Consider the following 24,739-nt stretch of genomic DNA (forward strand, 5'->3'; position numbering starts at 1 on the left):
CCGTTTTCATTTTTCCTCTTATTGCCTCAGCTGAGCAGTAGAACAATAGCGCTGTCTTCATTCACAAACCAGTGAGGAGGTATCCATTTGGCTTCCTTGTGAAGAAATCTTGTTTTTCAGAGAGGAAGCAGGTTCTTGACAGCCTACATACCTTCGTCCCATTCCGCTTAGTTGAGTTATGATCCAAAGGTGCAGTGTCATGCTGTGATATAGCAAGCAGAGATTTACAGAGTAGGTTTAAAGAACCAATTTATTTTCTTAATATTCAGTGTATTTACAGGATAAAACACACATCCAAGTTTTCCACTTTCATTTACTATGCAGTAGCTTTAACTGAGTGCTATAAAATGTAATTTTTGAACACAGGAGAGGTTAATATGAACAAATGTAAAATTCAACAAAACAAGCTTGCTGCACAACTTAACAATCATTCTGTTTTTTTGCTTTCCTTGCTACCTTTTTCTGCTCCATTTCAGTTTAAATAGATATGCTTTCAATGTACAGATCTCCAAGAGGAAAATAAGAGATGTTATATCTATTGCTATTTAAGTTACTGAAGTCAGTGAATTTTTTGCTTATGAAACAGTTTTAACAGGTATTATATGAAAATAAATACTTGATTACTGATCATTTGAATATAAAGGAACTAGGATATACCATAATATGAAGTCCTCAGATCTAAACTATGAAGGGCCCCATGGAGATCTAACAGATTTCAACAAAGAAAATGAAACTAGAGCTGTATGATCAAGGGCATATAGAGCATCCATTTAGGAACTGAAATTATTTTTAATTCTATTATGATTTCCAATAGCTGATTCTATTTCACCCTATAGACTTCATGTTTTTGCAAAGGGCTGTTATATAAGCAATTTATAATATTATTGTAACCAGAAATAGAGTGTTTATCATAATAAATACTTAGCCCTTACATAGTCAATACTATTAGTTATGTTGGTAGCATATCCCATCTACAGAAACCAGAGATATAATCGTGGTAAAAGATATGTCAGGTATGTCAACTGCTGTGCAATAGGAGATGCAGTTTCCAGTATTGTCTGATGCTCATGTGGGGACAAACTGGCTGTATTTTTTTCCTAAATTAAATTAATTTAGCCAAGAAGGGAAGACTGTCAAGAACGTAAGTGTAACATTGGAGAAGCTGTGTGTCTTTGCAATCATAGTTTCATAGGATACAATTGGTGATTTATCCTAGCATAATATTGTCCATATATTTTTCCTTAAAGTGATATTTAAGTGATTTAAAAAATAGTAATTTTTAATAACCCCTTTCCCTTCCATGCTAGCTGGGTACCCTACTGGAAAAAGTAAATGACTGCATGTCTGGTGAAAGCTTGTATAAAATCTGTCTCCGGCCTTTCTTACTAAATGGAGTCAGACGATCTATATTGATCTTGCTTTTTTTCATTCTTTGAAATTGGATTTTGCTTCAGGGAATGACAAGCACATTTGTATACTGGAACACTTGTGACAATTTTATCGGTATATAAAACAGTTCCATTAACTTTTCCTGTTAACAGCTAAAAACTGCATTGCAAGGTGAAGACATAGTAATAAGAAAGAACAAGCTCCACTGTTAAATAATAAACTACAGTTTTGTATATACAGAACAAATCCTACCCCAACTTGGTCAGAATTTTTCACTGTAGCTCTTGTAGTTACAGTACTTTAGCAATTTGCTATGAAAAGCATTTGGCAAATCCCAGAAGCATCAAGCTGCCTCTCTCCATGATCAGTTATTTCTGTTTCTGACTAAATGTCTCACAAGGTTTGTTTTCTTAATTAAAAAAAAAAAAAGGCTGAAATTACAGAAATCAAAAAGGAAACTGAATGGTGTCTATTCTGTCTTTCTCAGCGTTCCTTCCTTATTGTGTATTTCATGTATACCATATGTGGTGATGCTGTGAGTAAGGTCAGTTTAAAGTAGGAGACTTTGCAGAGCCGTTTGGCATCTGGTTTATGCAAAAGTAGTAAATCTTGCCACTCTACGTTACGGTGCCTGAAACGTTTCTGTAATGATTTCATTATGTAAATTTGTAATGAATGTTAACTACATCATTATAGCATCACAGGATACTGTAGTTCTGGTTGAAGAGGCACTTTTAGTATAAGCCTTTATTTTCAAGTACTTACATTTTTTTAAAAAGAGCAATACTTTAGGGGCTTTAGTTCACATGTTATTGTCGTGTCCTCCCCCCCAGTTTACGTTGTATGGTCACCCATACCGAGAAGTTTCTTACAAATAAATGTAATTCCATAGTAAAGATTGTTTGTAACCTTTCCTGATTTCTGACTGTTTATTTAAAGGAACACAGTGAAGTAATTTGGTCCGAAATTTGACCCGACTTTGGGATTCTAGATATCTATGGTATTTTTTTTTAAAACCTATACTTGCTGATAAATTACCTAAATGAAACAAAATACCCTACTGTGTATGACTAACTGGTGCTGATGCAAAGCTGGATGAGAAAGTGAAAGGTAACAATAACAGATTCTGTTTCCCGAGCTCAGTTGACATCATTCCTGGGTCTTATGAATAAATAAAATAGAACCATGTTGGCTTGCGTTCTCTATGGAGAAACAAAATGTGTGTTGGGGAAAGAAATCAGTACTCTGGATTGGTATAAAATTCAAGTTTTATCTTTCAAATTGTATATTTAACAGGAAATTGTAAGTAAAACATTTAGTTGAAGGTCTAAAGCAAAAATGTACACACAAACTACAGAGGAACCTCAGAGTTATGAACAACAGACTTATGAACTGACCAGTCAACTACACACCAGAAGTACTCAATCAGGCAGCAGCAGAGACCCCAAAAAAGCAAATACAGTACAGTACTGTTAAAAGTAAAAAAAGTAAAGTAGCCTTTTTCTTCTTTATAGTGAAATTTCAAAGCAGTGTTAAGTTAATGTTCAGTTGTAAACTTTTGAAAGATCAACCATAATGTTTTGTTCAGAGGTAGAGATTTCAGAGTTAAGAACAGCCTTCATTCCTGAAGTGTTCATAACTCTGAGGTTCTACTGTATAGTAAAATATTCACTGTCCACCAAGAAATAAAAAATTATGACCAAAACTTAATCCTGAACTCAGTGTTCCATAAAATTGCAACTGACAAGTCTTCTGTCAAATATTTATAGAACAGCGGTCAATGTAGAATCTGATGTTCAGGTTAGTTTAAATATGATACATATGCAGAATAGTGAGGGGATTTCAGCTTTAGGACAGAATTTTCTAGTTAGTTTAAGCCAAACCTTTAGCTGTTTTATAACACGTTTCTGTGTGCATATTTTTATAGCATACAGTATGGCATTATATTCTTGTTCTAAATAAAGCTCCGACAAAAATGCTATCTTGAAAGTAAATGAGTATTAAACACTAATGAAACAGTAGCAGGTTTTCAGCATCAGTAGTTCTAAATTTCAGACAGCTGCTGCATTACATTTTAGTTAATGATCTCAAAGCCCAGCTAGAGCTGAGTCCTATTTGCTCCTGTGTTTTTCACCCACCAGTAACACGAAGGACCAGGTGCAATTGTTGGAGTGTGAAAATAATTGTTTTTTATAGATTGTCGTCCGCACCATTATTTTTCCCCTTTATTCTAAAGATGCTTTATCCAGTATTAGAAAAAAGAGAAATATTATGGACATTGTTAGCACCATTTATCTGCTACTGGCACCCAAATTCCAGCTATCCTGGATTATTTGTTGATCTTAAAGAGCTCAGGGTTAGTAGTTTCACTGGAGTTCACTTGGCACCCCCACTCACAGCGTCCCAGGGCCATGAGCCCCCCACCCATGCCCAGCTCCAGCTGGGTCTTGGTGGGGGCTGCTTCCGGGACTGCACACCCCTGTCACGCAGCTGTGGCCAGCTCCAGAGGCTTCCAGGGGCTGTGCACCCCATGCTTTGGCTGCTGGAGCTGGGGCTGTGCCCTGCATCATAACAGGGGGCTTGGCCTGTCAGCCCCCCATGGGACTCCATTCCTCCCCCCTAACTAGCCCTGTCCCCCTGTTATTTTTATTAAAGTCACAGGTCACAGGCTCTAGTGAATTTTTGTTTATTGCTGTAAGGATATGGACTCAGCCCTGCGGTGCCTCCTGTTGGTCGTCCTTGGGAATTCGCTCATTTTCCAGCCAGGAGCGCCCTCACCCACTATCCCCACTTCGCCTCAGTCTTGGCTACTGCCAGTCCTCATCTAGCCCCCATTCATTGGGGCAGACTGCAGTGTATAAGCCACTCATCACAAGCAAAGGGGTTTGGATCTGCTGCCTCTGGCTACCTGTGGGCTGCCCCCTGCAACCCAGTACCTAATAGGCCTTACCAGGCCTGCAGCCTGGGGCTTTCCTACACCGGAGCTCCCCGGCTCCCTTGGCCTATCCCCAGCCCTGCTCCACTCCAGATACTTGGTAAAGCTCCCTGCAGCCAGGCTCTTCTTTCTCTGAACGCAGGGAGAGACTGTCCATAGCTCCTGGCTCAAGCCTTTATAGGGCCAGCTGGGCCCTGATTGGGGAGTGGCCCCAGCTGAGCCTGCTTCCTCCCAATCAGCCCAGGCGTCTTGGCCTTCCACAGCCCTCCTCCAGGGCTGTTTTAAACCCTTCAGAGCAGGAGCGGGTAACCACCCCGCTACAATTGCCCATGACCTGTCCTGGACTTTACTAAAAATAACGGTGACAACATCTTAACCTTATCCGTATGTATGCAACAACTCGCCTTCCTTCCCTGCTACTACAGAGGATTATAAAACCTGGATTTGGTATTGGCGAAGGAACTGAGGTGTAATTAGGCCAGTCCTTTATACCCACAAGCACAAGACACACAAGATGCATGCATGACCCCAACGGCTGCTGGCCAGAAACTTATCTCAAGTGAATGGGGAAAATACACACCTAGAAGAAGAATATATGTAGACAGCACATCTCAAAGAATCACAGTTACTGATATAGGTAGGGTCGGATCACTTCCAGTTTGAAGCTAATGTTGAGACTATAGCTCTGATACCAGTTAAGGCAGCTGTTGTCAGATGTTCGGCTGTGTGTGTATGTATTCTCTCTGTGTGCCTTCCCAGCTCTGTGCAGACAGCTGGCACAGCAGACCTCGAGCGAACCGCCCAGATCTGTTACGATACGAAGGCACCCGGCCAGATTTATTGTCGACGAAGCACAGTCCTAGCTCCCCGGGTCGGTGTCTACAGTTACACTAGCACAGGGGTTGGCAACCTTTCAGAAGTGGTGTGCCAACTCTTCATTTATTCACTCTGATTTAAGGTTTCGCGTGCCAGTAATACATTTTAACGTTTTTAGAAGGTGTCTTTCTATAAGTCTATAATATATAACTAAAGTATTGTTATACATCAGTACAAACTAGTTATGTACTGCCCTTCTGGCATAGTTAGTTTACACCCTGACATAGCCGGTTACCACCCATCACCCTGTACATCTCTGTCTATCACAGTGTCATTCTGACCTTCTTTAGGATGGGTCAGCGTGTTCCTGTTATCTTTAGGGAATGTGTTGGTATCGAGGTGTTCTGGTACCACCCTTCTGGAATGTGTTTGCGTGAGTGCTCTGTGCCTAGCACTTCTTAGGAATGTGTGTTTTTGCAATATCAGCCCTGTTCTGTGAGCAGGGTCTGCTTCTAGCTTACAGCCTGATTTTGCTTTATATCAGTAAAGTTTTGACCACTACTTTAGCTCAGGCCTCATACCAGGCCTCTGATACAAGGGCTAATGTTTCAGGCCCTCTTCCTACTACAGCAGCCTGTAGTGCAGGGAGGGATAGCTCAGTGGTTTGAGCGTTGGCCTGCTAAACCCAGGATTGTGAATTCAATCCTTGAGGGGACCACTTGGGTTCTGCTAGTTATTCAATTAACTTCAACAACTAATTGTATTGGGAGACAGAAGAAACTCAGATATAATCTCCTTCAAAAACATTTAATTTTACCCTCAAATACTCTGATAGTGTTAGGCTGTGGGGAAGGGTCTCAACAAAAATAAACTTAAATCCTGGTTCTTTTGGAGCCTTCAGGATAAAAATACAGTAAATGTAAGATTTGTAAAATTTAGTTCAGTACTCTTTAAGTAGAGTGTATATCTTTAAATTTAATTTGGGAGCATAATAATTTGTTCATAGTTAGCACTTACATATATGAACTAAATATTACTGTAAACTTAGTTTTTAATAACTAAAAAGGCATTCGTTTTTTGAGAATGGAAAGGATGCTAACAAGTATTGTTAAAGAAAATTACAGTGATTAGTTTTGAGTTATTTATTTAAAAAAAATTCTTAAACTGGGTTTTCAAACCTGTCTAGAAGAACCTGTCTCTGTTGTGTTTCCTTCAAAACTATACATACTGATGTCTCTCTCATTGGAGGCTGCTTTTTCAACTGTTGCATTCCAGTTGCATTCCAGTTTGTTGATCATTCATTTGGTGAATGATCAACAAAATCTTCTCTTGGGTCCACACTGCATATATTATATCTTTTGTGTGTGAATTTTCATTGACATCAGTGGAAATTTGCACATAAGTACAGAGCACAGAAGAGAAGTTTTCATTCTAGATGAAGAATAATTTTGCCATTACAGTTTGGGAAAGGAACATGAATATATGATGGATGTTTCCATAGTAGGTTTAAAGTCTTACAAGTGGCTAAATAGATCTGTTTCTTGTATAAACTGAGTCATATCTACTTGCTCTAAGAAGACAAAGACTTTACTGCTTTTATTCCTGTTGGTACCAAGAGCAAGTACATTAAGAGGCTGGAAAAATATTTCTTCTTTTGCATCAACAGAATAGTATATTGTTACAAAGAATGAGGCCTTCCTTGTCCATAATCAAAGTTACATGGATTTAAGTGAAAGTGTGGTTTTTAAACCTATTTAGTTAAACCAGTGCAAAACGTTGTGTTGGACATTCTTATTTAAATTAATATCTGGCTTATATGATTTAGCTTAATTATAAAGCTAGGTTTAAATTGAAGGCGGTGGGACTAAAGAGGTGTCCCCGAGGGAGGCCATCTTTTGGCCTGCAGGATCTCTTTCTAATGAGAGAGAATTAACCTAACTTGACCCGTAGGCCTGATCTACACACAGTTCACTGGTTTAAGTAAATTTACAGGTTCAAATTTAACCAGTAGAAGACCAATTTAAATTAGTGTTTCCACACATGCGTTCTCACCAGTTTAGCTCAAATGGTTCTAAAACTGATTTTACTTAGCGCTGTCAATTAATCGCAGTTAACTCACGCGATTAACTAAAAAAATAATTGATTAAAAAATTAATCACGATTAATTGCAGTTTTAATTGCACTGTTAAACAATAGGCTATCAATTGAAATTTATTAAATATTTTGGATGTTTTTCTACTTTTTCATATATATTGATTTCAGTGACAACACAGAATACAAAGTATATTATTTTTATTACAAATTTTTGCACTGTAAAAATGAGAAAAAATAGTATTTTTCAATTCACCTCATACAAGTACTGTAGTGTAATCTTTGTCATGAAAGTGCAATTTACAGATGTAGATTTTTTTATTACATAACTGCACTCAAAAACAAAACAATGTAAAACTTTAGAGCCTCCAAGTCCACTCAGTCCTACTTCTTTTTCAGCCAATCGCTAACACAAACAAGTTTGTTTACATTTACAGGAGATAATGTTGCCCTCTTCTTATTTACAGTGTCACCAGAAAGTGAACACAAGCATTTGCATGGTACTTTTGTAGCCGGCATTGCAAGGATATGCTAAACATTCGTATGTTCTCACCGTGTCGCTAAAAGCTTCAGAGTGTAGCCATAGCCTATGTTTTTAGCTGACTCCTGGTTCTTCTGGTTGAAAAGCACGATTTAGCAGTTTTTCAAGCTTGTTGTATTCTTAAAACATTTTTGTGCAAAATGGTAAGCTTTAGTGCTCAAACTTCTGTGGCAGTTTCTTCAAAGGAGTGTCTGGATGTGGATGTGTTGGTTGCTTTGTTGTTTGTTTCCTTCCTCCTTACAGATTTTGCCTCCAGTGAAGTTGTCTATCTGTATACTGGCATATGTACAGAGCTCCTCCTTCAGCATGCTCTAAGCTTGTCTACATTGGAGTTCTTTGCATTGGTTTAGCTACACGGGTACAAACCCTGCTGTAGATATGCTGCACTGGTGTAAGAAAAGTGCAGATTATCTCTGTTTGATTTCTGCCGTCTGAGATGCTGTTCCATATTTGTGCCACTATGGCAACAGAGCAGTATCTGTCTTGTGGGAAGTGGGGAAGATCAACGTATGTGTGTCATGCTCCCTGCAGATGTGTGGTGGTATTACCATGCAAATTCCACATCTACTCTTGATATTTGCACATGCAGAAGGGGTTATCTTTTGTGATCTACACGCAGTTTTTATACTAGTATAACTAATTTGGTTAGGAGTATGTTGTTTTTTTTAAACTGAAATTATACCAGCACAAGACTTAGCATGGATGCAGTTATACTAGTATAAGTACTTCTATTTTGGTATTGTGGCGTCAGTACTAGAGGAGTTGCACCGCTTTAATCGTGCTGGTAAAGTTAAGTGATACAACTACTTTGGCTAGACAAGACCATAGGAATGTTAAATCTGGTCTTTCCTAATTTTACTGGAAGACTTCTTTGATGTCACTGAGCATTTTGTTGTGAGTTCCAACTTCTTAATTGAATGTGCAGGGGTGTTGAGTTCTTAACAAAGAGATAATTTATCCAATATGTTAACAAAAAGAGTTGTAAACAGCTCAGCTACAGATCCTTCCACTGTCTTGTGTCATTGCGATGTTGTCATTTCACTGGTTCTCCAGACATATTCTTCCCAGGCAGACTATTTCACAAATGGAAATCACACAGGGAACATGGCAGCTTTCTGGAGTTTTAGCTTAATGATATTCAAGATGTGCTGATGATCCACATCATTTCACAACTAGGTGAGGTTACTATTTTAAAAAAAGTTAATATTAGGTTTCCTTTAATCTGCTATTTGCTGAATTAAATGACTTACTCTAGGGAAAAAAACAGAATTCTTCTTTTCTTTCTAGATCTTTCAGTTCAGGCAAATGGGTAAGACTAGACTTTCAATTGTCAATTGCGAAATACATGAATCGTTTACAGGCAATTTCACACCCATCTGGGCTGCCAGAGGAAACCTTGTCTGTCAGTGGTTACAGTGCTGCCAGCACTGCTCGGTTCAAGACTGTGTGCACAGCAGAAAGAGATGCATACATCTGTACTTCTTTCTTCTTACAATTATTATTGTGGTAGCACCCAATGGCCCCATTCAGGATTGGGGCTTTGTATTAGAAGTTGTACAGGTACATTGGAAGAGCATAAAAATCTTATGCATATATGAGAGTGGGGAGCGAGAAACTTTCCCTGAACTCCACTTGGCCTAGAGGGAAAGTGCATTGGGCTGAGAGCCAGGATCGAACATTAGATTCTTGTCTCACTGGTTCATAACCCTTACTACTGAGCAAAGCTTCATATTCGTAAGCTAAGCGGAAGACAAGTATTATCCATTTTACAAGTAAGGTAATCGAGAGGTTGCCCATGGTCACTTCAAGCAGACCTGGGATTATAACTCAGGTCTCTAATATGACAGAGCAAACTCTCACCCATTCTGTCACACTGACTTTGAATGTGCCAAATCTGTATATGTAGCTATGCGGTCTGTAATCACTGCTCTAAACACTAGACCACACTGCCCTTGAGCCAGAAAGAGAAGCCAGGATCATAACTAACATTCCCCTGTTGTCACACATAGCTGTGCCTTGCTGAGTGTGTGTCATAACCTCTTTCTAGGACAGTGGTCCCCAAACTGTGGGGCACACCCTCCTGGGGGGTGTGTGTGTGTGTGTGTGTGTAGGAACTTTCGGCAGGGGACCAGGCCAGTCCCTACATGGGGCAGGAAGGGAACACCACCCAGCCCTGGCCACAGCTCCTAGCCTCAGGCCCTGCTCCCAGCCTTAGGCCCCCAGTCCGTGGCTGCAGCTCCAGCCCCGCTCCTTGCCTCAGCCCCACCCCTGGCTACAACTGTGGCCCTGCTCCTGGTCCCACCTCTGACCGTGGCTTCCAGGAGCATGGACAGATTCCACTACTGGTAAGGGGGTTGGGGGGGCGTGAAAGAAAAAACTTGGGGACCACTGCTCTAGGAAGTACTCCATATAAAGGACAACAGCTTATTTTTACTAACAATTATTCCTTTAGTTCAAGTAGAAAATGTTTGTGATGTAAATCTCTAGATCCTGAGCTCAAACCTTGTTGTTGACCCATGTGGAAAAAAAAGTACACCATTAAAGACAGTATTATCATAATGCATAAGTCTAAAAAGATGCTTTGAAATTTAAATTGTGAATGGTGGTGGGTGCTCTACTTAACCTGAATAGATCAAAGATTTTGAATTTTGTCTGGGTCAGCACAAAGTATGTTTGGCATACTGTAGAGCCATAACGATCTACTTCTCATTTTCCAAGTAGCTTTGATATTTGAAGAGGAGACGAATTGCCCAGAGCATTGTCCTTTTTGTAAAAGGAATTTTTATTTTTATTTGTAGCTTACCCACCTCTCCAAAACATGTCTTATTCAGGGCTTGCTTTTCTCTTTTTCCCCCTTCCTTGTGTTTCATATAGTTTTGTATTCAGTGCAATAATTTTGCCCCCTAATGTAAATCATTTCATAGGCTTCTCCTGTTTCTTTTCTTATCAAATTTGGGTGTAATACATCTAATTAGATTTTTGCAAAACCATACATTGTAGTATTTACACGTGGGGAGTTGTCTTAATTGGAATAAGAACAATAGTAGTTTTATTTAAACTCCCAGTGTCCCTTCACCATTAATTGACTAAGCCCTCTATGGTCAGTGATTTTACTGTTTTTTTTAATACATATTTTATACTTTAATATTTGAACTAATTATTCCTTTTACCTAGTATCATTTCTGAGTACTGGGTATTTTATAGGATTTTGGGGGGACTTGTGAGAAGTGTTACCATTTTGATACAGCATCAGAGGCAACTTTTTAAAGAAAAGAGGATAGCTTGTTTTAATGCTAACATAAGTCAAAGGAAAGAATATCCCTCACTGTTTAGCAGTTTCCACACAACATATTTGTCTCCAAGCATAATTTAGCTTAATCTATAAAAACTCATTGAGCGGGAATGGAAAACTTTAAATCCAGACGTTAAAAAACAAACAATTTAGTAGTTGTTTTCTTTATTAGTAAGATGGTTTTTAACCTTTTTTGTCATTTTAATTCTAAGGACTGAGTTTCAAGATCACTATCTACTTTTTCATTATCACTGAAAGCTTAGTTTTTCTGTTTCTCTTTACAGAAAGAGCTATTGCAAGACATGAAGTCAGAGAAATAGAACAACGTCATACAATAGATGGTCCTCGACAAGATGCAACTCTGGATGAAGATGATGATGTGGTGATCATTTACAACAGAGTACCTAAAACTGCAAGCACATCCTTCACAAATATTGCCTATGACCTTTGTGCAAAGAACAAATATCATGTTCTGCATATCAATACAACCAAAAATAATCCTGTTATGTCACTGCAAGATCAGGTAAGTTAAATTTGTGGAGATGATGGTATGGGTTTTTAGCCACTTCAGCAGTTTTAATATATTAGATATTTTATTGTGTGTTCAGCACTATTCAGTAAAAAGCATTTTGAATGTGTACATACGTCCACAAAGAATAGTAATTTACTATTATAAATATAACCGGAGGAACAGATGGAATTGGGTGCCATTATAATGTAGCTTTATTAAATAAGTTTATAATTAGAATGACATTTTCTCTGTATATGGAGAAAGTTAATATTGTTTCATTATGTAACAGGATTAATTTACCACACTACTTGGCATGATAGAAGTCTCTGCTTAAAGGTCAAAGACTAGAATAAAAAGGGATACAGTGGATCAGGATTGACCTGCATTGGTGTAGCAATGTGTAATACTTGTCTAGTATATTGTCTATTCATGTTATGCTTGGCTGTACATAGTGCTTCCACTTCACCACTTTCATGGGTATCAAAGTTAACTCTCCAAAAATATATTTTAAATGAGAAGAATAAAAAGCTCATTCAGCTAGGTGAGTTATAAATTACTAGTGAGGAAATAACATAATGCAATGAACATCTCAAGGAAAATTGTATTAGGAAGTGTTTGGTATTATATAATGTTCAGCAAGTTTTCAGTCCACTTCTGTGTCCCTGAATATTTCTAAGTTCTTTTTTAAACCCTATTCTTTAAAAATCCCGCACTACATAATGTTGCTCTGCTTGCAGTGTTTAGCTTAACAGAAAAACATTACTTGCAAAATTAGTTGTGCACAGTTGTGTATCTAATTTGCCAAAGCAGTTACTGTGAGTAAATTCATAAATGTAATTGCATATGCAAGTGACCAATTAGACCTGTTAAAGTATACAGTTGTCCAATTTGCATATGAAATCATGTGCCTGAATTAGTCTCACGTATGCACATTCCTGACTTTGAAAATCAGATCCCAAATCTCTGTTAGCCTATTTTTTCTGTAATTTAAGTGAACATGGATCAACTAAATATAGCATTACCAGTAATGCTGCTTGTGGCATATTGTCAAGTCAGGATCAAGTTTCTGGGTTGTTGCCCTTAGTTATAGGTAAAATAAAGTAAGAATAATCATTGGCAGGGATAATGAGCTGTTTTCTTAACAAGTAATCGAACTGTGTGTGTCTGTCTCTGAGAAAGAACCTACGATTGAAACATATTTGGTTTTATTTCAGAATTTTGGATAATTTAAATTCAGAAAGCAGTGTTTCAATGGACAATATGAATCACTGACTTAAAGAAACTGAAGTGGTTTTCGTACCAAGGCTTTTGCCAACTGTATAGTAAATATTTGACAATAGTCAATATTTTTTTAAAATAAACAAAAACTCTGGAAAGGATGTAACGCCTTCAAGCTTCAGGGCAACCTCTATGGGCTTAACTCTATCATATGGCTGTTACTAGCACAAACTAAAAGGTACCTAGTTCACATTAATGTAGTCCTCTTCAAACAGGTCTATGTTATTGCAAACTAGATACCTTTTAGTTCACACTAGCAGCATCCCCACGAGGGAGCTGGAGTATTTTAGTGTGCACTGCAGTTCACACCCCTGTAGCCCAAATTATGAGGTTGTGTAAACAAGCCCTAACTTTTTGGGGTGATAATCTGTCATCTAGAAAAGTTTCAAGCCATTCCTGCCTACGTAGGATTTCTACCTCTTGATCCTGGACACGGTACCAAACTTGATGGATCACAGTTCTGCTTCAGTGTAGCAATCTGTGTTCCTAAATTCAGAGTGGTTAGTTGTCATGATTTCCTCAAGTCTGTCCCAGAACTGGGGAATCTCAGGTTTTCTGTCCACCACTTGTTGCCTCTCCTGCAAATTTCTGGATTTTTTTGGCAGCCAGTCAAGGGCTGGTTGCTGTGACTCCATTCCCTATAGAACCAGCCAGTAAGGCTGCTACATGGTCATCTGTTCCACCCTTCCTCCAATAAGCAACTCAGATGGCGCTGCGGGGGAGGAAATTATCTCCAGAAAAAGGAATACTAAAATAGCCAGCACAAAAAATACAGTCAGAGAAAGAGAGGTGCAATAGCAAAATGATTAGCCCTGCCTATTGGGAGAAAAGGAACATAGCGGTGGAGTAGCTGCTGCTGTTGACAAGAGACGCATGCAGCCTAGGAAGTAAGGGGCCTCAGACTAAGGTAACTGTATTTCTCATAGTGGATATTTTCCACTAGCTTAGTGCACTGAATAAGTTCAGCATGAAACACTGAACAAATGTCATTACCATTCACCTTGAGCAAAAAGACAGTTTTGGTAGTTTCTTTAGAATTTTCTCTTCACCCCATACTGCATTCATTCTACTGGACTGTTTGTTCCTGGTGAATGCAGAGCTAATTCTATTCAGTATAGCAATATGTCTTGAACAAGTATTTAGAAGTTATAAACAAAGCCAACATCATAATGAAAAGCTGGAACATTTCAGGTGTCTCAAAAGAAGTTCCTGGGACACACAGTCATAGGAAAAAGCTAGATATATAGTCAGTACTGCAGGGAGGAAGAAGGATGGATTTAGGGGACAAGGAGAGGTAATTGGTGGATTGGGAGTAAACTGTGTAGTAGGACACCAGTTTTGTGCTGTATGCACTTTTCTTTAATGTAAATATTCCCCGGCTTATTTTGCTGAGTTGATATAGGACCTTCTGGCACCTCCTGTTTGATCGCTGGAATCATTTTAAGCTTCCAGTTACCTAGAAAACTGAACTTCATCCTTCATTCCTGTTTTCCTTGCAGTACTTCTTAGCTCCTCTGAGTACATTTGATCCAATTTTCAATTCAGTGAAGCTCAGCTGAGCTAACACCTATTAGGAGCTCTGAAATAGCCTTTCGGTTATTTTTCTAAAAATACCTGGAAAACACTTTCATAAAAACTCATTCACACTTGTATTTTCCAAAATAACCTCAAAGATCTTACTTAGTTTGGACACAAACTTTAATCACTGACTCATGTGAGCCCCGGTAGCTACAAGGCCCTTTAAAATAAAACAAACAAGCAAACAAAAGCCGACCCACATTCAACAGGAGAGAGAGACAGAGAATTGCAAGAAATAGTCATCAGTGACCCAATGAGGGGAAAAAAATAATTTACCTCCAGCATGGCTATGGGTTGTCATAAAACTTCAGAAGTTCTTTTTAGTACATGTCCACATCTTAAGCCAAATGCAGTACAGCAGCTCACTTACCCTGTCTTGGCTTGTCCTGGACTGAGTTCCATCTGTTGAAAGATGAGCTAAGAAAAGTCCTGGCTAAATCATCTAAGCAGGCCTCTGATATACATGATGACTGTATGCTATGATTGATATTACCTTCTTAGCCATGGGTTTTGCTTGGACCAGCATGAAACAAAGAGTAAGTTAACGGTTCTTCTTCGAGTGGTGCCCCTATGGGTGCTCCACTGTAAGTGTGTCTGCATCCCTGCGCTGCTGATTGGAGAACTTCGGTAGCAGCGTCCACTGGGCCCACGCATGCACTGTTTCCTTGTGCTGTTCCACGAGGCTAGCCAGTGCGCATGGGTTAGCCGTCCTCAGTTTCTTCTCACCTGCCCCTGGTTAGAAACGGAGCCTTTTCTTTAGCTTTTAGAAACTCTTTAGCCTTCTTTTGACTTTCATTTGGCCTTGACTTAAAAAAAAAAAAAAAAAAAAAAAAAGATTTTGTTCTTGTGTTGACCCCTTGTGGGTGAGAGGAAACCCCCTGACAAGGGTATGCCCAGCTCTCCAGGCTTCAAGAAGTGTCGCACTTGCAGCAAGGCAATCCCAGTGCACTCCCAGTGCATTTGCTGCCTCAGCAAGGGCCACGTCCAAAAAGGTGTTCCCTCTGCCAGCAGCTCCGACTGAGATTCCCGCAAGGTCAGAGATCTCCACCAGAAAATCATCTGTATGGAGGCAGCTCTCTGACCCTAGCCCTCCGGCGGGTGTGAGTCTTCCCCTCAACCTTCAACTTTGAAGGATAGTGTGTCAAACGGTCTTGGGACTCCTCTCATAATTCGAAAACTCAAGTCCCCTCAGTGAGCCTGAGGGATAGCTGAAAGTGATCACCATCTCTGTTGATGTCCAGTACTGTTGACAAGCACACGGATCCTTTGGGCTTGGGCATGGGCATTGAATCTTTGGTAGAGAGAGACAAGGTCAAATGCCCTAAGACGTTCCCAGTACGCAAGCTGTCATCGGTACCACCAGCGGCAGTGGCCCATCTGCCATTGGAAAGATCGGTACGGGTGAGGTCCTCATCTCTCCCAGCACCACTACTGACGCTGGGATGTTCAGTACTGGCAAAATTTCATCAGGCTGGTGACCTGGCTATGTCGGAAGCTCGTGACTCTCTGCCCCTCGGTATCAAGATCATGGCACTGAGCATGGCTGACCAAAGGGTATTTCCGCACAATCATGCCATGCCCCTCTGATGTCAAGTGAGGGATCGGACAGTGAGCCAGATGGGGTTTCTTCTTCCCTTCCTCCCAAGCTTTATATGGGACCTGATATCAACAGGGTCTGGGACTGTACCACCAGAAGGCACTGCCACCCGTGGACACCTCTGCCAGGCCATATGCCCCCACAGGGGCCATACTAGGACCCCTGGGTGGCACACCACCAGCCCGTCTCAAGGGCATTGAGCGTTGCCCCAGCACTTCCCAGGCATGCCCTTTGGCTACAGCATCACATGCCTTGGAAGTGGAGGAGCGAGAGGTGGACGCAGAGGAGGCGGTCACACTCACGGCCATATCCTCTTCTTTACTGGACGAAACAGTCATGCTGTTGCCACCGTCCATGACTTCCACATGTCTCGAGCTGGTGAAGAGTGTGGTGGACACCCTCCACATACCATTGGAGGAGGTTAAAGATACACACCACTAGCTCATCGGTATCTTCCATGCCTCATCTATCTCCAAAATCGCCCTCCCAATTAACGAGGCCATCCTAGACCTAGCTAAGATGGTGTGGCAAATCCCAGCTTCGGTGGCCCTGACATGCAAGCGGGCAGACAAAAAAAATTATGTCCCCGCAAAGAAATCAAGAGTTCCTATTTACTCACCCATTCCTCAGTTCCATTGTGGTGGATGCTGTGAACGCTCATGCCCGACAACACCGCTTTAGGACAGCACTTTATGACCGAGATTGGAAGCGTCTTGATCTCTTTGGCAGGAAGGCATACTCCTCAGCCACTTTACAATTTCGAATCTTCAATTACCAGGCATTCACGGCAAAGTATGAGTATACAAATTACAATAAACTACAAGACTTTGTTGATAAACTGCTGGATAACTCCCGGGATTCCTTCCAGGCCATTATCCAGAAATGGCAACTGATGGTAAAAAAGCCTGTGATGATGAGACGGGCATTGTGGCTTCTCCTCTCGGGTTTCCTGAAGGAGATGCAGACCATGGTAGAGGACCTCCTCTTTGAGGAGGTGAAGTTTATCACGAGAAGATCAACGCCTCTCTCCACTCCTTGTAGGATTCCAGGGCTACTCTCAGGTCACTGGGAAGCTACACACCGGGGCAAAAGAGACGCTTCAGCCCTCAATACCAGCAAAGGCCTTATTCATCCCAATTCCCATCACAACAGCACTATGAGCCCCATAGGAAAAAGGGAATGTTCTCAAAATGAAAGTTTTTGGGTTACCTGTCCTTGACCCAAACATCTGCCCCTAAGCATCACTTTTGACTGGCAGGTCGAGGCACCACGAGATCACTCCCCTCTACTACCTGTGACCACACCCCCATTTGGCAGCATTCCACAGTGCCTGGGAGTGCATAATTTCAGACAGATGGGTCCTTGAGATCATCAGATCCAGATATTTCATCCACTTCACCTCCCTATCCCCTCCACAAACACCCTTCCCCATCCCTCTTCAGAGACCCTTCTCACAAGAGTCTACTATGGTAGGAGATAGACTCCTGCAGTTAGGAATCATAGAACCAGTACCTCAGCATCTACGAGGCAAGGGGTTCTACTCGTTACTTCCAAATTCCCACCAGGAAAGGATTTCAGAGCTCTCAGCAAGTTCGTCAAAGCTCAAAAGTTCAAGATGGTCACCCTATTGACGATCATTCCATCACCAGAACAGGGAGACCGGTTTTCGGCCATCAACCTACAAGATGCCTACTTTCACATCTCAATACTACTAGCTCACAGATGTTTCCTCAGTTTCACTCCTCCCCTTCGGACTTCCATCAGCACCCAGAGTATTTTCCAAAGTTCTCTCAGTTGTGGCTGCCTAGCTACGATCTCAAGGGATAATGATCTACCCTTACCTGTGCAATTGTCTCCTGAGAACCCAGTAGCTTCAGGAGGCTCGTCGAGCCACTGAAGACACAATATGCTTGTTCATGGAGCTGGGCCTGCAGATTGGTTCCCAGAAGTTGACTCTCACACCAGGGCAATGCCTAGAATTCACAAGGGCCAACCTAGATGAGCTATAGGCCAAAGCCTTCCTACATCAGGACAAATTTCTATCCCTGGTGTCGCTTATAGACATGGCTCAATGCAGTCAAGTGCCAACAAGAATCTGCCTCCAGCTCCTGGGGCATATGGCAGCTGGCACAGCAGTGATTTCACACACCAGACTTCACATGCGATGCCTACAGCTGTGGTTCAGCTCGGTTAACAGACCAAACTGGGACATTCTGGACAAAGCCCTGTCACTGCCCACCAGGATCAAGAACTCCATGGACTGGTGGAAGAACCTGTCCAATGCATGCAAAGGGATCCCCTCCTTACAGGCGCCACCTTCGTAACTCCTTACCACTGACACATCCTCTCATAGGATGGAGCATGCATTTAAACAATATCACAACAGAAGGCAAATGGTCACCTGCAGAGACGTCCCTGCACATCAATCTCCTTAAGTTGAGAGCGGTGAGGAACGCCTGTGCCAGTTTCCTCCCACTGATAACAGGATCACATATAAAGGTCCTGATGGACAACATAGTCTGCATGTATTATATCAACCACCAGGGAGGAGCCAGATCACCCTTTCTATGCACAGAATCAATGAAACTGTGGAACTGGTGTATCTCTCACAACATCACCTTATCCGTGGCTTACCGCCTGGGCACGCAGAAAGTGGTAGCGGACAAGTCAATCGCCCTTTCTTGCATGACCACTAGTGGGAGATGCATCCATCAGTACTTCATGGCTTGTTTGCACAGTGGGCAACACCGTCAATGGATCTTTTCACCACTTACCAAAGCAGGAAGTGTCCACCGGACTGTTCCAGGACGGGTATTGAACGGCACTCTCTGGGCAATGCTCTCTCCTCTCATGGGACAAGGACCTTCTTTACGTCTTCTTTCCATTTCCTCTTCTGCTGAAGGTCCTGCTAAAGATAAAGAGCGATGGCGCTTATGCAATTTTGATTGCTCCCACGTGGCCGAGACAGACCTGGTACACTTACCTGCAGCTCGCAATGTGCCCACTGATTTTCCCTTCCAGCCACTCTGCACCTTCCCTCTCTCAGGACACAGGGTATACCATACATCCCAAGTTGGGAATCTTCCACCTCAAGGCATGGATCCTATGTGTTCCAGCACCTAGAAAGCTCATGCTCAAAGGAAGTGCAAGAGGTTCTACTACACAGTAGAAAGTCCTCCGCAAGACACACTTACCTGCAGAGTATCAGAGGGATAGCCGTGTTAGTCTGAATCTGTAAAAAGCAACAGAGGGTCCTGTGGCACCTTTGAGACTAACAGAAGTACTGGGAGCATAAGCTTTCGTGGGTAAGAACCTCACTTCTTCAGATGCAGATACCCGCAGAAATGGTCCAGGTTCCAGATTTGGTGCACGTCCCAACAAATCTCTCCAGTGTCAGCAACTCTTTCCCATATTCTGGAATATGCCCTGACCCTTAACAAATCGGGGGTTATCCCTAAGCTCTCTTAGGTTCTACCTAGCAGCTGTTACAGCATTTCACCAACCCATAGAGGGGTACTCGGTACTATTGCACCCGATATTGCAATAGTTATATTATTTAGAACCTGGCTAACTCAAGGACATTATTTCTGTGCACTACTGTGATGAAACAGTTTTGCTGACCATATGGAAGCATGCTCTTCAAGATTGCAAGTAAGTCATTTTCAGTGGAGGCTCCCTTGACAATAGGGCTTTCTTCATCTGGTGCTCCGTGGATCCAGAAATGTACTAAACTGAAGTGTGTAGTGCAAGGCATATCTTTTTGCAATAAATAACCATAAGTAAATTATGTATTATGGTTGGCTGATATGGCACAGTGAGGCAAACAATTTCTGAAGTCTGTTGTGCACAGTTTACTGTGACGCATTTACCAGGTTATTTCACCCAAGTACTACAGCACAGTGGGTGCATAAACATAAATGGGGGAGGCATGAATCTGAAGTCAACTCAAATACCCTACTGGTACGTTCCTTTAAAAAAAAGTAAGTCACTGCAATTTGGGCCATGTATCTTATTTTGTACTGCATGATCATCTTCCAAATGTGAGGTCTGCTTAGAACTTGATCAGCTCTTGTCTAAGGACTAGTTCATGCCTTGGTATGATCTAAGAACATAAGAACGACCATACTGGGTCAGACTTAAGGTCCACCTAGCCCAGTAACCTGTCTTCCAACAGTGGCCAGTGCCAGGCGCCCCAGAGGGATGAACTGAATAGGTAATCCTCAAGTTATCCATCCCCTGTCGCCCATTCCCAGCTTCTGGCAAACAGAGGCTAGGGACACCCTCCCTGTATAGATTTAGATTGTCATGTTGAGCTTTTGGGCTTAAATTAATTTTTCCTAGTAATAAGCTCCAGAGAAGAATGCAGATGTACCTTAAACTAAACATAGTGCAGAAATGCAGTCTGGCTGATGGTCCATCCAAAAATTAAAATTTTGTTCCTTTTGAGCAAATGGTCCACCAGGTTTGATGCCTTCACGTCCCTGTAAAATAGGTGAAACGCTGGCTTTTTATAGGATCTAACGCATTTGAAGAAAAAATCGTTCCCTTCTTGTGGAAAATCTGTTGGAAACTGAATACAGATTGATGGATTTGGTCCCTGTTGCTCACTGCTGAGGGAACTCTGTATTGCCTTCAAACTATGTTTCAGGCTAACAAAAAATACTAATTAAAATGTTGTTTATATTGATCATATTTCTGACTTTGCTTTCTTTGCCTTTCTGATTGCTACTTTCTGCTTCATATTTTTTTAGCTTTAAATTGTGACTCTCTAAGATGAGTCAATTGCCATGTGCTTCTAAATAAAGTATCCTTTTCAGTTAGTCATATGTCTTTTGGTAATATTCATAGTGATAGATTTTTATCATAATGCATCGTTCGGTTTTACTTATTGAATGGAACATATTATTGGAAGCTAAACATCAGCCATTCCAAACAGAATTGGAATATTGACTGTTTTCTACTTTTGTAGGTGCGATTTGTTAAGAATGTAACTTCCTGGAAGGAAATGAAACCAGGATTTTATCATGGACATATATCTTACTTGGATTTTGCAAAGTAAGTTACCCAATGATTTGTTTCATCTACAATGGTGGATACTATTTATATTCTTAAAACTACACAGTAGATAAAATATTTCCTTCCGAAACGTGATAGTTTTACCAGCTTTCAGTTGTGGAGTCCAGTAGTTCAAGTAGATTATGTAGATCCATCTTAAATATTACTGCCCTCTAGTGATCAGAATCTAACAACTGTTTTTAAAAAAATTGAAACATTGAGTGTCCTTCAAAATAGCAATATTCCCTTTAGATTTTTAATACAACTTTGTCCTGTTTATTGCATGATAAAAAAGAATTAGCTCATTGTTTAGGACCTGACTCCACAAGTTAGCAGTATTATTCCTTGGTTGAGCAACAGAAGTGCCTTTGCCTGAGAATTTCAGCTCGCTCTTCTGAATACTGAGTGTGTCATCCTAGTGATATGCTTCACAGGCTGAGAAGTTTAGACGCAATCTGTTCCCAAACATACCACATCTAATAAGTAACACCATATAACTGGTATTCAGTTAGGTTACTTTGAAGTTTGTGGCTCTTCATGTTCACCATACATTTTAAACTTTTTTAAATTTAGTTTTTAACATGCCACAGTTAATAACATACCAATATATTAAAGCAGTCACTTTTGTGCTATACACTAATACTATCTTTACAAAAATACATAGAAAATACACTGAATAATGATCCCCTTTGTAGAGCTTAATCCTGCTCCCACTGAAGTCAATCATAAAACTCCTATTGACTTCAGTGGTGCAAGATCATGCCTATATTCCCCATCACTTGTGTTCCTCCTCCTTTCCACTCAGACAATTAACTAAGACCTCAGAGGGTAAAGATCTTTTGGTTTGTAGCCTTTAAACCCCTCTCTAGAAGTAATTTTTAATTATAACTTTTTATTTAAAAAAAAAAGTAAAAGTAAAATGGGGGAACATCATAAACTCCCAGTTTAGCTTATCTCTAATAGAAAGTCCGAAAAGCCACTATATCAGCTGGAAATTACCAGTGGGCAGCAGCTGAAATTTCAAGATTGCTAAAAGAAAAGGAAGGAGAGAAACCTTAATTTAAAAAAAAAATCATGAAATAAAATGAAGAAACCCTGTGCTTCACATTGCATCAACCTCCTCTCCCACCTTTTTAAAGAAGTTAAAATACTATATTAAAAGACTTTTTGACTTGAACCCTTAATGGAATAACAGCCTTGTGAACAGCTAGGTGAATATTATTCTTTACATTACTCAAGGCATAAAGCTGAAAACATCTTCTAGGTACTGGAACTTTCCAGATTAAAACAATTATTGTACCTGTAGAAAGGCATCTAAGCAATTTCACAGATTTCATTCATGTTCATATTTCCTTCCAGGGCTGTATTATCCTTGTGTTTTGCTGTTTGTTGCCCTTTTACCTAAATGTCTAATTTTTTCCCACAACAGCTTCCTTCCTCTTATTTGTGGTTTTCATTATTAAAATCGTATATTGAGTACTGTGGTTGCTCTTTGCTTTTGACCTATACTTTTAAAGAAACTGTGAGTATGTTCTGCGTTCTTGTAATTGTCAAGTGTACAAATATATATCATAACACAATCCAGCTCCAAGGAGCTTTGCATTAGTCAGTCAGAATGGTCATTATACGACCAAATGTTCAGGCCTCTGTCCAGGTCTGTGTCATTAGTCTGGCCCCAAAATAACATTCTTAGGTAGCACAGGGGCCTTAAAAAATCTTGAAAAGTCACTGACAAATCAGTTACAGTGAGCTATTATCAGCAGGAGAAAAAAAAACAAAAACACTAACCCAGGAACCTATCCTTGCAACCAACCCCGTTGCCAACTCTGTCCACATATCTATTCAAGGGACATCATCATAGGATCTAATCACATCAGCCACACCATCAAGGGTTCGTTCACCTGCACATCTACCAATGTGATATGTGCCATCATGTGACAGCAATGCCCCTCTGCCGTGTACATTGACGAAACCAGATGGTCTCTACTCAAAAGAATAAATGGACACTAATCAGATGTCAAGAATTATAACATTCAAAAACCAGTTGGAGAACACTTCAACCTCCTTGTACGCTCAATTACAGACCAAAAAGTGGCAATTCTTCAACAACAAAAATTCAAAAATAGACTCCGAGAAACTGCAGAGCTGGAATGAATTTGCAAACGGGACACCATCAAATTAGGCCTGAATAAGGACTGGGAGTGGATGGGTCATTACACAAACTAAAAACTATTTCCCCATGCTAATTCTCCCCCCTACTGTTACTCACACCTTCTTGTCAACTGTTAGAATAGAATAGAATAGAATCTCAGGGTTGGAAGGGACCTCAGGAGGTCATCTAGTCCAACCCCCTGCTCAAAGCAGGACCAATCCCCAGACAGATTTTTGCCCTAGATTCCTAAATGGCCCCCTCAAGGATTGAACTCACAACCCAGGGTTTAGCAGGCCAATGCTCAAACCACTGAGCTACCTCTGCCCTGGGCCACCCTGATTACCACAATAAAAGTGATTTTTCCTCCTGCTGATAATAGCCCACTGTAATTGATTTGTCTCGTTAAAGTTGGTAAGGCAACCCCCATCTTTTCATGTTCTCTTTATATGTATATCTTCCTACTGTATTTTCCACTCCATGCATCCGATGAAGTGGGTTTTAGCCCACGAAAGCTTATGTCCAAATAAATTTGTTAGTCTCTAAGGTGCCACAAGTACTCCTCGTTCTTTTTGCTGATACAGACTAACACAGCTACCACTCTGAAACCTGTAATAGAAAATGAAGTGTTGGTTTCTGCTTGTCTCAAGAACACCCACATTTTATAATCCTAGCCAAATGACAGTCCCTGAGCACCTCCCCTTCCTTGTAGTTTGCATCTCTGTCCTTGGCATCATGCTATGAATACCCCTTACTTCACTAGTGCATAGCACAGTTAGAACAGCAACAACTGCAGGAAGCAGGAAAAGAAGACCGAACCTCCTGAGGGCTTCTGTGGTGTGAATATTTGGTTGCTAGACCGAGGGAAGGAATTTCTAAGGTCAGGTTACTTATATTAAAACTTTCTACACCTGGTATGGAAGCAGGCAGGATGTAATTATTGACATTGCAATATTGTTTTAGCTCAGACACGGGTTGGATTATATTAAAAACAAACAAAAAATCATACAGACACACAGAATTGACTTACCTGGTGTGTGGCTTGGTTTTTTGTGTTTGTCTTGTTCCTGTAAACAAGAATCTATTGTGTTAACATTTCTGGAACCCTCCATCACAAGGTAGAGAATATCTCTGTTTTCAATACTTTTTTCATCTGTCCTTTTTCAGACAGCACTCTTCTGTTCTTTCAAACAGTAATATATAGCCCTAATGTGAAATACTGACTTCCTGGCTCTAAAGATTAAAATTTCCTGTCTGTAATATGTATACACTTTTACTTTTACCTAATGTCAGTAAATACATTTTTGAGATACTGCAGGAAAAACGTTGGTTTGACATTTTTATTTATTTATTTTCTATTTCAGATTTGGTGTTAAAAAGAAACCAATTTACATTAATGTCATAAGAGATCCTATAGAACGACTAGTTTCTTATTATTACTTTTTGCGGTTTGGAGATGATTACAGACCAGGGCTACGAAGGCGAAAACAGGGGGATAAAAAGGTAA

At 40.6% G+C, this 24,739-nt stretch overlaps 1 protein-coding gene across 3 annotated transcripts in view; it reads left to right on the forward strand.

Annotated features, from left to right (window-relative positions):
- The window catches only part of HS2ST1 (heparan sulfate 2-O-sulfotransferase 1), a 169,865-nt gene that overhangs the window by 109,041 nt on the left and 36,085 nt on the right, over positions 1-24,739 (forward strand). For all 3 annotated transcript variants that reach the window (XM_005298096.3, XM_005298095.4, XM_042840532.2), the window contains 3 exons: positions 11,349-11,587; positions 20,998-21,083; positions 24,597-24,735. In XM_005298096.3, coding sequence (XP_005298153.1) covers positions 11,349-11,587; positions 20,998-21,083; positions 24,597-24,735 — 464 coding nt within the window. The remainder of the gene's footprint in view (positions 1-11,348; positions 11,588-20,997; positions 21,084-24,596; positions 24,736-24,739) is intronic.

The sequence above is a fragment of the Chrysemys picta genome, chromosome 8 (assembly GCF_011386835.1).
Source record: "Chrysemys picta bellii isolate R12L10 chromosome 8, ASM1138683v2, whole genome shotgun sequence".
NCBI classification, from domain to species: Eukaryota; Metazoa; Chordata; order Testudines; family Emydidae; genus Chrysemys; species Chrysemys picta.